At 45.9% G+C, this 13467-nt stretch overlaps 2 protein-coding genes across 3 annotated transcripts in view; one reads left to right on the top strand and one right to left on the bottom strand.

The window, feature by feature from the left end:
• Positions 1–2187, bottom strand: part of arr (low-density lipoprotein receptor-related protein 6) — a 345664-nt gene extending 343477 nt beyond the window's left edge. For both annotated transcript variants that reach the window (XM_037420245.2, XM_075886375.1), the window contains exon 1: positions 1876–2187. In XM_037420245.2, the coding sequence (XP_037276142.2) occupies positions 1876–1954 (79 nt within the window). In that variant the 5' untranslated portion in view covers positions 1955–2187. The remainder of the gene's footprint in view (positions 1–1875) is intronic.
• Positions 2188–11144: 8957 nt separating this feature from the next.
• LOC142796210 (uncharacterized) lies at positions 11145–12265 on the top strand. The gene is made up of 2 exons (XM_075886374.1): positions 11145–11478; positions 11607–12265. Exons 1-2 carry the CDS (start codon positions 11340–11342, stop codon positions 11909–11911), a joined length of 444 nt encoding a protein of 147 aa, XP_075742489.1. The 5' UTR covers positions 11145–11339; the 3' UTR covers positions 11912–12265.
• Positions 12266–13467: the final 1202 nt, after the last annotated feature.

Genomic DNA, 13467 nt, shown 5'->3' with positions numbered 1-13467 from the left:
TGACGTTAAACCCCACAAATCAATCAAATAAATCAATACATGAAGAATGACTGATCTCTCACCCCCCCCCCCCCCCCCTCCTGGAAAAAAATTCAGTCTACACTTTCTGACTTGCGCAATAGGTGTGAAAATTCAATACAGGACATTCACCACACTTCAGAAAAAACATTTCCGTGCCAGGCTTCACATGCTGCAACTCTGGTTGGTTGTTCCCGAGTCCTGGCGCAACCCACCACATGAAACGGATGGTACCTTATCTTTGAGATGGAATTGTTTTGCCAGACGGGATGTTTAGACAGGCATGTTTTAACAAAGAACAGATCGGTAAACTGTGGATTAGAAATAAAAAAAAATAGAAGTATTAAAAAGAAAACCCAACAAGCTAATATGGTTGGAAATAAAGTGAATTTAAGCGGAAACTTTACATTCTATTCGTATTCTTTCCTTTAAAAAATCGCAAACGTTCCTGTGGCTAAATCCCTTTTCAGTTGCTCCAAAGGACCACCAGAAGAGATAAATTCAAGGCCAACCTACAGTGAGGTTCTTCTAACAGTCTTTTTCTTTGATTTGTAAATAACCTGCATGCTAAGAGGAAATGATGCAGAGATTCAGTCTCGTTGCAGTGGAAGCATAGGGGAGACTGTGCCAGACCAAACCTGTGTAGATAAAAATTAGAGGGGGGGGGGGGGGGGGCTTCGGCATTGTAGTTTCGTAATTTATATCTCCGCCCTTGTAGAGGAGCACCATTGATTTTTCCAGGGGTACTTAAGATGTGAAAACTCGGATGATGCCAAGCGAGACTTTTCAAAATTATCTGATGTGACGAATTTTTCAAAGCGTGCAACAGCGATAAATGCTAGCGTGCAGCAATATATAAATTAGGGGACAATTATGTGAGGCCACTGCAAGTGCATCTGCATATTCATTGAGGGTTAAACCTCCATGTCCTGGTATTTACACCAAGCGAATGACTTGTAAACGTCTTGGGGCAAGGGCGTAGAACACTTAAAGCATTGAACATATTAGGCACAGTTAATGAAGTATATACAGACAGGCAGTCTGTAAAAATGATAGCATATGTTATGGATTGGGGCAATTTCCGTAATGCTAAGAGAATCGCAAATAATTACGCTTAATATGCATAAAATCAGGTAAACGATATGAAAAGGACCAATCCAACATTGAAGATGCATTACCGACTCATGCCTTTTCTTCGCAAACTGAAGCATCAGTTGCTATTACAATGTTTAATTTTAATCCTCTCAGGTAGTCTTTTAAAGTGGCATTAAGGTACCTACTCGGTAGATTTTTGCGATCTATTCATTCTATTTCTATTTTCTATTCTGTTTTCATTGTTTGAATAGGTCTTAGTGCCAGTACTTCACGAAGGTTCACTCATAATGTTTCCAAGAGCTTCTGTACGACAATGACTTGTTGAGACTTTAATCTAAACCACTGTTGTTTGAAAAAGAACGTCGGCTTATTAATTAAAACATTTTGCGACCTCCCCTGTGGAGATGCATATATTTTTAGGAAGGTACGAACTACTAGTATTTGCAACTCTGGTTGCCGGCTTGAGCAAGCCTGTTTATTTTCCTTCCTTCCCACAATTTAGTGGAACAAACACAACTTGTTCAAAGCGTGGTTTGAATGGCCGCCACAGAAAGTGACACCAACAATGATTTTATTTGTTTTGCCAAGTGACGTCGCTCCGGAAAATCCGTCGTGACACTTGGCGGCCAAAAAGCACACGCTAAAACCACGACAGCGTCGTAAGGATGAAATTCAAACGTGCCGGCACAGTAGTCGTCCGATCAATAATGAGATGTGCGCGATCGCGACGGTGCTTCCGTCGAGGCGTTAGGCCTAACTCACCGTGCGCCGTCGCATCGCACACAGCGACCCAGCAGCAGAGCACCGAGACGCCGCACAGGTGCCACCACCAGCGACGCATCCTCCCCGTGGGCTACGCTGTAACCGCGGCCTCTTCATGTGTCACTCGCCGGCGACCAAAACAACGGAAACATCACCACTAGTAGAACTCCATCACACGGATCTGCATACTTTCACCCCTCCGTCTACGCAGAAGCAGGCAAAAAGCATCGACCGACGTTTCAAGTGGTTTGTAATCCTATACATACACTGAAGTACAGTGTACTAGAAGGAAAAGTGTGCCGTGCGGCGCCATAAAGAGGGTCCTTCTTGCTTCTAGCAATGACCGCTCCATGCGTGACTAGAGGGCGCTGCTGACTAAAAGAGCGCTACGCTCGCTGCCGTGACGACTGTGAGCGGGCTGGGTGGCCGATTTGTGTATTGTACCGAGGTGTCGTCGCGGCTTTTTATTCGATAAATGCCACTTAATGGTGAAACTCAGCCCTTTTGCATAGGCACTAGCAAAAGGGCTATAACGAGCGTACACAAAAACACCCGACTACAATTCGGTGAGGTCGTTTACACCAGCCAAACTTGTCTCTTTGGGAAGGTACTAAATTTTATATAGTAGTGATGTACTTTCAAATAGTATTGCGTGAATTTAAACGTATTAACCTTTAGAGCCTAAATGTCTACTTTTTGCGTACAAGTGTATGTGTTCGGTTTTGTGTGTTTTATAACTTATATTGCTTAGCACACTCAACGGTCGGGAAGCGTGAATCGAAGGTCTCTAATTCCTGCAAGTACTGCTTCTTTGGATAACTGCTCATAATTTGCTTTCACTCGGCTCAAGCAAATTTTTGCGCTGTTAAGCTTGGGTTTCGTTCTCCGAAGGTTATGTCGTATATTGCAACGACTTTTATGTGTGAATACACTTTATAAGCGACCCCAAACCATCCACCGCCGTCGGCGGCGTCCGCAGTCTTCTCTCTATCTTTAAAAGAAAGAGGACTTGGCGGGCCGCAGCGCGACGCTTAACCGAATAAGCCACGGACGCGACGCTGATATCGGTGTCAGTAACGCGCCTTATATCTTTAACGCGGCTGCGCGCGTCCCCCTCCCCCTTCGCTCGCTCCTCCGCTCTCCTCGCTCGCTGCAGCTGCGCGCGCACCCCTCTCTTCACTTTCACTTTCACTTTATTTCCTTAAAGACCCCACAGGGGGGTGTTACATAAGGGGTGGGTTGTACAACAAAGATACAAAAGCCACAGGTTAACATTGCAGATGCATTGACACACTTTGAATAAAACGTGATGGACAGGTGATTGAAACAACATCGTGGGGAAGGTCATTCCATTCTTTGGCGGCGCGGCAGAGAAATGATGCAGAAAATGTTGAGGTGCCAGATCGGGGTCGGAAGACTTGAAGTGGATGGCCAGTGCGGGGAGAAATGCGTGCGGCGGGAGCGATGTAAGGTGGTTGGTGGAGTGAGCTGTAATACAACTTGTGGTACATGCAGTGACAACGTAGCAATTCTGCGGTGAAGTGAAAGACTTAATAGACCGGATTCATTTTTAAGAGATGAAACACTGACATCGTAAGAATAAGAAGAATGAATGAAGCGAGCGGCACGATTTTGAACTGCTTCGATAGCGTTGATCAGATAAACTTGGTGAGGGCTCCAGATGGGTGATGCGTATTCAAGTTTGGACCGGATTAGCGACTGATAGGCCAGAAGACGAACGTGATACGGTGAGTGACGTAGGTGACGTTTTAGGAATCCTAACGATCGGTTGGCTGATGAAATCATGTTAGTGATATGCGTTCGCCAGGAAAGATCAGGGGTTAATGTTACACCAAGATACTTATAGGATACGGCTGTTTCGACTGGTATGTTAGCAATTTCATAGGAAAATTGGAGTGGGTTTATGCGGCGGTGGAAGGAAACTAATTTGCATTTGTTAGGATTAAGGGTCATAAGCCAGTGGTCACACCAGTTTAATACTTCATGAAGGTCATTCTGTAGTGCTGCTTGATCAAAAGTGTTGGTTACTTTGCGGTAGATGACACAATCATCTGCAAACATACGAAGGTTGCAGGATAAATTGTTAGGTAAGTCGTTAATGTAGATTAGGAACAAAAGCGGGCCACGGACAGATCCCTGTGGCACTCCAGACCTAACAGGAAGCAAGTTAGATTTGACGTTGTTAACGAAAACAAACTGAGAGCGGTTAGTCAGAAATTGAGCAATCCAATTAAGAAGTTCAGCTGGTAGATTTATTTGAGAAAGTTTTTTTAGTAGGCGCTGGTGTGGAACTTTGTCGAAAGCTTTAGTGAAGTCAAGAAAAATAGCATCAGCTTGGATGTTACCATCGAGGTTAGCATGCAGGTCATGAAGGAAAAGGGCTAGTTGGGTTTCGCATGAGCGGCCTTTTCGAAATCCGTGTTGAGAGGAATGAAAAAAATTGTTATAATCAAGAAAATGCATGATATGAGTGCATATGACATGTTCCATGAGTTTGCAACATACACTGGTTAATGATATGGGGCGATAATTTAACGGGCAGTCTCTTTTACCTGTCTTGTGAACCGGAATGACTTTCCCACACTTCCAGTCGAGAGGCAGAATACCTGAGGAAAGTGACTGGGAAAACAGCAAAAACAAAAACTCGGCTGATATGTGCTTTGTGTTCTTTAACAGCTTGGATGTAATTTCGTCGGTACCCGCCGAGGATGACAGTTTCATTATTTCTATTAAAGACAGGATACCATTGAAACCTATGTTAAAGGGTGGCATTTCAGGCAGATTAACAGAGACTAATTCTGTTTCAACGGGGTCAGATTCATTCGTAAACACAGACGAAAAGGCGGCATTGAATATATTGGCACATTCTGAACAACTTAATTCTTGACCAGTATCATTAGTAAGGGTGATGGGGGGCGTGTTAGGAGGGTTTATTATTTGCCAGAAACGCTTCGGTGATTCAGCAAGAATTTTCGGAAGTTCCGTATGAAAAAATGAGTACTTGGCGTTGCGCACTTCACTTAAATATGCTTTCTCGGCAACCTTGTATTTTTCCCATGCAGAATCAGTGTTTTTATTCTTCGCAGCCCGAAAGAGGCGTTTCTTCTTATTTTCAAGCATTTTTAATGTTTTAGTAAACCAAGGTTTTTGGCGGGTGGGACGAAAGCTTATTTTAGGGATAAATTGGTCAGCTAGCTGGTTTAACTTGTTTTTGAAGATTAACCAGTTATCGTTAATGGGTCGCTCCCAGAAGCCATCACGGAACGTCGGAAGAAAAACTTCAAGTTCTCGGGTGATGGCCGCGTAGTTACCCTTGTCATATAACCTAATAGTTTTAGTGCAGGCTAGGCGCATTTGAGGAACGAAGGTAAAATTAGCGTGAATGACCTTATGGTCACTTATTTCATCAAGTTATGTTATAGAAGAAAGGCTCTCAGGATCAGTTGTTAAGATTAGGTCAAGAATGTTAGCAGTATCTCGAGAAACACGTGTAGGTTGTGTTATCCACTGAGTGAGATTAAAGTTGAGGCAAACATCAAGGAAATCGTTGGCCTCCTTAGCATTGGGTGCTGATGAAGTTAGATTACACCAATCAATGTTAGGAAAATTGAAGTCCCCCAGGAGGAGGACGTGAGCATTTGGGTATTTGGTCGTAAGTTCGGCTAAAATACCATTAAGCTGGCGCGCGAAATCCGGGCTACTTTTGGGAGGCCTATAACAAATACCTAATAGTACGGAATGTGGTACGGAACGAAAAAGCAACCACAATATTTCTAGGTCGGAATCAATGTTTATAAGGGAGCATGAAAGTTGTTCGTTAGTAGCAATCAGGACGCCGCCGCCCCGGGTGCCGGGACGATCTTTTCGAAAAAGATTAAAGTGAGGCAAGTCGGTCAAAATTTCGCTGTCGGTGACGTCAGAGGTCAACCACGTTTCAGTTAGTATAAGTAGGCTGCTGTTAGATGAAGATACAAGGTCGGACACGTGGTCGCGTTTGGAAAGATAGCTACGTATGTTGGTGAAAATGACCGAAAAAGAAAGATTGGCTTTGGGACCAAAGACGGGACAATTAGAAGATCTGGGGCGTGAAGGCAACTGCTACGAGCTTTCTTCTACATTTTCAGTTGCCTCGTTAAATACGTATCGTTTGGAGCCCATAAAAAGGGTCTTATACCGTAAAAGGAAGGAGGGACCCGATTTCACTTTAGCAAAAGCCAGTAGGTGCTTCCGTGCGTTCCGGACCCGATGCGAGAAACCCTCCCCGATGCTAAAATCTGTATGTTTAAGCTGGGGGCCCTTAGCAAGGACGGCTTCCTTGGTTTTGAAGGATGTAAACTGCACTATAATAGGCCGACACCGGCCTTGCGAGTGGCGGCCAAGACGGTGGGCACGCTCGACATCCTTGGATTCGACAGTTACTTTTAGGTGGTCCCTACAAAACCCAGTAATACGCTCCTCAGACTGCGCATACGTTTCGGATGGCTTGTCGTCCGCTAGGCTGTAAAACAACAAGTTGTTTCGTCTGGAACGATTCTCCGCGTCGTCCAGTCGAGCCTCCAGTACAGAGACCTGGGTAGCTGTCTGGGAGGTGGCAGTGGCCATGGCGTCAAGATCGGATCGGAGTGTATCGACACTACTGTAGTGGGATTCTAGACTGTCGATTCTCTTGCCAAGTTCAGAAATGGCTTTATCAGTGGTAGAGAGCTGGCTTTTTAGGATTTGTACATCGCTAATTAGCTGGGATTGACCGGAAGACAAGCTTTTTAGTTCAGTCATTATTTGCTCAAGGGTGGTCGGACCAGGGTTAGTTTCAATATCTCCACCCAACAGTAACAGCAGAGAAAACACAATGTTCATACAATCAGAAATAATGCAAACACAGCACTGGGGGCTCGGTAGCTGAACAAGGCATCGGTTGCTTGTTTTTTTAGCAAAAATACAGTGATGATTACTGACCTGCATCACGAACAGAAGTGGATTAGACTGCGTCGTGGCACAGCCACCGAGCCCACAGAGCGCGGCCGGCTGGGGGGGGGGGGGGGATTTATACGCCGTGCGCTTGTTGAAGTCGATGACGGTGAAGCTGTGAGAGCTCTTTCGAGCGTCCAGTTTCCGGACTGCAGCGTCGATAGGGCAGTGGTGGTCAATGCTGGAAGTAGGCGCCAGTCATCTGCGTTGACGGACCTTGACGGGAAAGGGTTGCTCGCATCGATGCATGATACCGGGCCCAGAAGAACGGGTACGAGCACGCAGCTGATAGCGCGTACGAAATCCTGCATCACGAACAGAAGTGGATTAGACTGCGTCGTGGCACAGCCACCGAGCCCACAGAGCGCGGCCGGCTGGGGGGGGGGGGGGATTTATACGCCGTGCGCTTGTTGAAGTCGATGACGGTGAAGCTGTGAGAGCTCTTTCGAGCGTCCAGTTTCCGGACTGCAGCGTCGATAGGGCAGTGGTGGTCAATGCTGGAAGTAGGCGCCAGTCATCTGCGTTGACGGACCTTGACGGGAAAGGGTTGCTCGCATCGATGCATGATACCGGGCCCAGAAGAACGGGTACGAGCACGCAGCTGATAGCGCGTACGAAATCCTGCATCACGAACAGAAGTGGATTAGACTGCGTCGTGGCACAGCCACCGAGCCCACAGAGCGCGGCCGGCTGGTGGGGGGGATTTATACGCCGTGCGCTTGTTGAAGTCGATGACGGTGAAGCTGTGAGAGCTCTTTCGAGCGTCCAGTTTCCGGACTGCAGCGTCGATAGGGCAGTGGTGGCCAATGCTGGAAGTAGGCGCCAGTCATCTGCGTTGACGGACCTTGACGGGAAAGGGTTGCTCGCATCGATGCATGATACCGGGCCCAGAAGAACGGGTACGAGCACGCAGCTGATAGCGCGTACGAAATCCTGCATCACGAACAGAAGTGGATTAGACTGCGTCGTGGCACAGCCACCGAGCCCACAGAGCGCGGCCGGCTGGTGGGGGGGATTTATACGCCGTGCGCTTGTTGAAGTCGATGACGGTGAAGCTGTGAGAGCTCTTTCGAGCGTCCAGTTTCCGGACTGCAGCGTCGATAGGGCAGTGGTGGTCAATGCTGGAAGTAGGCGCCAGTCATCTGCGTTGACGGACCTTGACGGGAAAGGGTTGCTCGCATCGATGCATGATACCGGGCCCAGAAGAACGGGTACGAGCACGCAGCTGATAGCGCGTACGAAATCCTGCATCACGAACAGAAGTGGATTAGACTGCGTCGTGGCACAGCCACCGAGCCCACAGAGCGCGGCCGGCTGGTGGGGGGGATTTATACGCCGTGCGCTTGTTGAAGTCGATGACGGTGAAGCTGTGAGAGCTCTTTCGAGCGTCCAGTTTCCGGACTGCAGCGTCGATAGGGCAGTGGTGGCCAATGCTGGAAGTAGGCGCCAGTCATCTGCGTTGACGGACCTTGACGGGAAAGGGTTGCTCGCATCGATGCATGATACCGGGCCCAGAAGAACGGGTACGAGCACGCAGCTGATAGCGCGTACGAAATCCTGCATCACGAACAGAAGTGGATTAGACTGCGTCGTGGCACAGCCACTGAGCCCACCTCTCTCGCGCGCCCGCCTTCTATACTTCCGCATTATATACTTCGTATATAATGTATCTGTGTACAAATGCTTCATGACAAACAACACTTAAATTCATTAATTACACTTTAGTCATCATCATCAGTAATTAAACTCCGAAGCATTTCCCCGATGGTGAACATGGTTAAGTGCGAATGCACGGGGTGATGCTATCAGGGGGAGTAAAGTTAAAATCCGTTGGCATTCGCCAGTGAGTTAACGTGAACTCCACCGTGTGATCAAATTGCGATTCCCAGGAACCATTACACCATGAAGGCACCATAGTGTGATTAATAAATATAATAGGGCGAATTAATAAATACCCCTCATAGCATCACCCCGTGCATTCGCACTTAACCATGTTCACCCTCGGGGAAATGCTTGGGAATTTTTTGATGCTCTTGGCCTGCGCAACTTGTTTTGAAAGAGTTTAAAGGGCTATTCCACGTTATCTTCAAGCCTGAGTGCACATGTACATATACCTTTCATCAGAGAAAGCTGGCACTGTTGATAATTCCAAAAATCACAAATTACTTGTTTCCTAGTTGGTGCGTTATCTTTTCTTCAACGTGGGACTTTTCTTTTCTTCCCGACGTGGGAGTCGCCCACTGCGCGCTGACGCGCGCCTTGCAGAACCTCAATAAAGTTTCGCAACCAACCTCATAGCATCATCCCGTGCATTCGCACTTAACCATGTTCACCCTCGGGGAAATGCTTGGTAGTTTTTCGTAAACATCTTCTGACATCGTCTTCTGAAAAGCTGGTTGAGTATAAGTTTTCTCTAATATTTGCAGTGAACACAAGCACTGAGGTTATTTACTACAAGCATGCAGTTCTTCGTAGAGAACGCCCATTAAACGATGGGCATTTAGTTAAAGGCTCCGTTCCCACGCCGGGACACACAGTCAATTCGCTCACATTCTTTCTCATCAACTCTGCCTCTTCTGGTGCAACGAGCTCCTCTTGGCGCCACTTCTTTCTTCTTATGAGAACTTCGGCGGTTGCAGCACTTTCAGCAGCTTGTTTCTTGATCTGAATGAGTTTTTTTCAATGCTACCTTGCTATGTTCAACAGCGCCGGCTTTCAACTTGGCATAAAGAATCGAGTCCCTAACACACGGCAGGAAAATTTCCGACCACTCATTTGAAATTGTGAGCTTTGAAAATGACAGCCCTTGAAATTCTTAGTCACAAGCTTTATCAGCGGCACCGGCTCAGCCTACATATCATTCGACATTCTTTGGCATTTCTGTTCAGGAACATCATCGACTGAACTGCCTTGAGCAACGTCGTTCCACTCAACTTCTGACAACGAGTGGCTCTCACGTTTTCGCTTCTGTTTGGGGAGAATCTGATCATTATGGTTGTGATACTTCCGTTTTTTCCCGCAGCGATTTTGAAAGGTACCTTGGAGCATTAGAGGAAATTGTAAAAATGGCATATTTTAATAAAAGTGGTAAGTCTCTGGGAATCTCAATAACCTTAGCGTCGATTGTCGTCTTGAAAGTTCGCTGTATGAACCTTGCTTCGAACTGCCGCTCACAAACAGCGCTGCTCTTGTCGAGGACTCAACCACATCTCGTTGTTCCACGACCGTTTTTCCCGGCGGTCAGCTTCAACGGCACCCCAAATAATGAGTGCACCTCTTTACGCGAACGGTAGCCGCTGTTACAATTTGGCACAAAGCAAAAGCTGTCTTGCTTGCTCCGCCATGTCCCAGCCATTTTTCTCATTCCAGTAGACAAGCGCAAACACCATCGTAATTTCTTCACTCCCGCACAGCACAATCTAGCTTGACAATTCCGGTGATTCTTTCATTTGGCGCAGTCGCATTTAGATTCAACCACGGGAGCGTTTTTTCCGCTGTTACAAAGTTCTTACGAGAATCTAAAAGAATGGAATGCTAAAAATGAGTAACTTCAGTTGTTTAATGTATTTTTTTCATTTTGTATGTTGATTATGTTTTCTTTTCAACGTTTTTTTAGAAATTTAACACCTTTTTTATTACCTATATTACCTAATTATTCCAACCCTCTCTTTCAAGAAGTGAATCAATATAAAAAGCAAGGCGCCGTCCCATTCATGGCCTAATAAGGGTCTTTGTACTTGGCTTTTAAGATTGGCAATTTTGTCGTTTGTTAATAATTTCAGAGGATGCCTTGTATAAAGAAAGTTGCTTGATGAATGACAGCGTCACTTACGTAGGGTTAATTAAATTACGTTTACGCCTTTTTAAAACTTTTTTACGTTATTTTTGTTGCATATAAGCTCTAAAAAACGTAAAAACCTATCTGAAGACACCCATACTTGAGTGGTGCCACTACCGTAGTTCCGACGACCGCCTATAATCCGGCAGGCACGTGAATTCTAGGAGGCGTTGGTAGTACACACATTTGTCTAGTCTTCGTACTTGCGAGCGGCAAATTGTACTTGCGGCTTCGTTTACTGCTGTGTTTCTGTTTTGTTTTGAAAAAAAAAATCAACCCTTTTGAACTTCCTGGCCCAATTTGGAAAGGTAAGTAAAAAAAAAATAAGGTGGTAAAGTGGAATCATTGAACAATTGCTGAGTTTTGTTTTGTGAGAAAAAAAGCTCTAAGCCACATGAACACACGCGGAGCCAAAGGCAGGCCAGAAGTACAAATATTATGGTCTCTTCGTTTTGGCTGCACCGGCTGAACCAGTTCAAAGGGTGCAGCACCTTCGTCCTCGTTTTGCCGGAGCAGCGCGCGCCCTCTGTCGCACCCTCTGCACTGGCTCCCTCGTTTTGTCTAGGTGTAAGCCTAGTTCCTGACGAGTTCTGTACCGGCGTGCACGCACTCCAAAGCAGGTGCAGAGTAGTGCAGCATGGCGGGCGTCCCCCCAAGGCCAGAGCAGACGACGTTGCAAATAGTTGTTCAGGGCGTTCAAAAGGAAGTTAAGGCACTTCACAATCCCGACGGGTCATTTATGACGGACGCCAACGGTTACGTCTATGAGGCATCAGGTAAGTCAGGCTGCATGCATTGCCAAAAAACGTGGTTAGCGGCCAGGAGTCGTAGTCGGTCAGCAAACAGCCTCGTAGCATTGCTTATGCTATGTCGGTATTTTTAATCTTGGTTTTCGCCCTTGCAGACGGCAAGCGCGTTACGTTGCGGTTCATGGCAGGGAATCGTGAAAATGACCCCCCTCCGGCACAACCGCCGACGCCTTCTCCTGCCTGCGACGGCGACGTTGACAGCGATGGGGCTTTAGCCGCATTTCCAGCAGCAGCCGCGTCGGCTGAAGATGTGGAAGAGCTTTGGAGCGCCCGAAAAACAAGGTTCTTCATCGCCAAATACTCGGAAATGAAGGACTTGGTGGGAAAAACCAGGGCACTTCGGTATGTCATCCTATGTCCAAAATTATTTGCAGCTTTTTATTATTCCGTTTCACTCTAGGCAAGCACCAACAAGATAAGGGCGCATGAAGTTCACAATGGCGATGGTTATTGTTGCCTACATTTTACTGCCAGCAATTTACATTTTACTGCCCCCCCCCACTGAAAAAAAATTTTGGCTATGCGCCTGACTGTGACATATACGTTTACATATACACACAAACAGTATGTATAGTCACGCACATATATACACAACGAAGGCATTCGTAATGTTTCATTAAGTCAAGTGATCTTCAAAAACAGCGACGGTGCTTTTGTGTTGGGCATTGCACAACCGCTGTCTTGCCGAAAAGGTGCAGCACCTCCAAGCTCAAGCCATGTTGCAAGTGTAGTGCTGCCTTGAGAATTTGCACTAGAGGGAATTGCATGTTGTTATTCTGAGGCACATCTCTAGCAAGTCTCGCCCTGCAGTCCTTGTGTCTTCACTGTCTGTCCGCATTTCTCTCGCACTGCCACTTTTCAAGATGGTGCAGCTCATTGTTAAAAGAGATATGCTTCTTGACACGTGCTACCCTATCTTTGAACCTAGACTGCGCCGTCGTGTCAGCAAACAAGGTTGCGCAGCTGCATGTTTTACAATGCAAAGACAGGTTAGAATATGGCTGTCTCCTTAGTGAAGCTTTATGATCCAAAAGAGTGATTTACACAATGTTCAACTTCTCCAACATAATGCTTCCCGCACAAAAAGAACGTTCGCAGTTATCAGAAGTGTGTGAATAGTGAATTTCGGAACCTAATCAAGTAAGAGTCAAATAGTAATGGCACCAAATAGAATACAAATAGTAATTGAATACTGTTTGAATAGTAAGTAGACCATTTTCAAAACAGCCTTAGAACAGAACATTTTATTTGAAACAAATAGTCACAAACTTTCGACAAAGGCCATTACAGTCAGTTTGAATCTACTCAAAATACCACAATTACGAAAACTAAGGTAATCTCGTATGCAGCAGGAACTAGAATATTCGTAACATTTTGTAATTGTAGGTTCAACTACGGCATTGACTAGCGTTATCAACGTGAGACTTTGTCACCTCACTTTAAATAAAATTGGGACACAAAAACAAAACAATTTACAACCAAACATTGCAGATACAACTAAATATGTAACGGAGCAGATCAACCCGTCATCACAACATGGCCTGCGCACTAAAAGCGGATAACAATGGGCGTTGAAATTTACATCTGCAAGAACAATTTACGCAAACGCAAAACTTGTATCTGTTGCTAGTCGTGAAGCTGCAAGCACTCGTAGTTCCCACCTTTGGTTATTACAAGACGAAGACAGGAGCTGATAAATGCGATACAGCTAAAGTGCAGTAAAAATTGAGCAAGAATGGAGCTTTCAGAAGCGCATTCATTCGACAATCAATATAGTGTAGGTAGTCTTGCAAAAGCTTGGGCTGCGTACAGGTCACATTAGGGATTGAAAGAATGACTTGTAGCTGTTTCGTTGTTTTGGGGTTCTCCCGCCAGTGCCGATTATTAAAAGAATATTTGTTACTTAGAATATGTGCAATTCGATTCGACTTAGGAACCGAATACAGTGCTGTTTGA

Source organism: Rhipicephalus microplus, chromosome 2, assembly GCF_043290135.1.
Source record: "Rhipicephalus microplus isolate Deutch F79 chromosome 2, USDA_Rmic, whole genome shotgun sequence".
Taxonomy (NCBI): domain Eukaryota; kingdom Metazoa; phylum Arthropoda; class Arachnida; order Ixodida; family Ixodidae; genus Rhipicephalus; species Rhipicephalus microplus.
The sequence above is the reverse complement of the archived record's forward strand: the minus strand, read 5'-3'. Positions and strand labels throughout refer to the sequence as shown.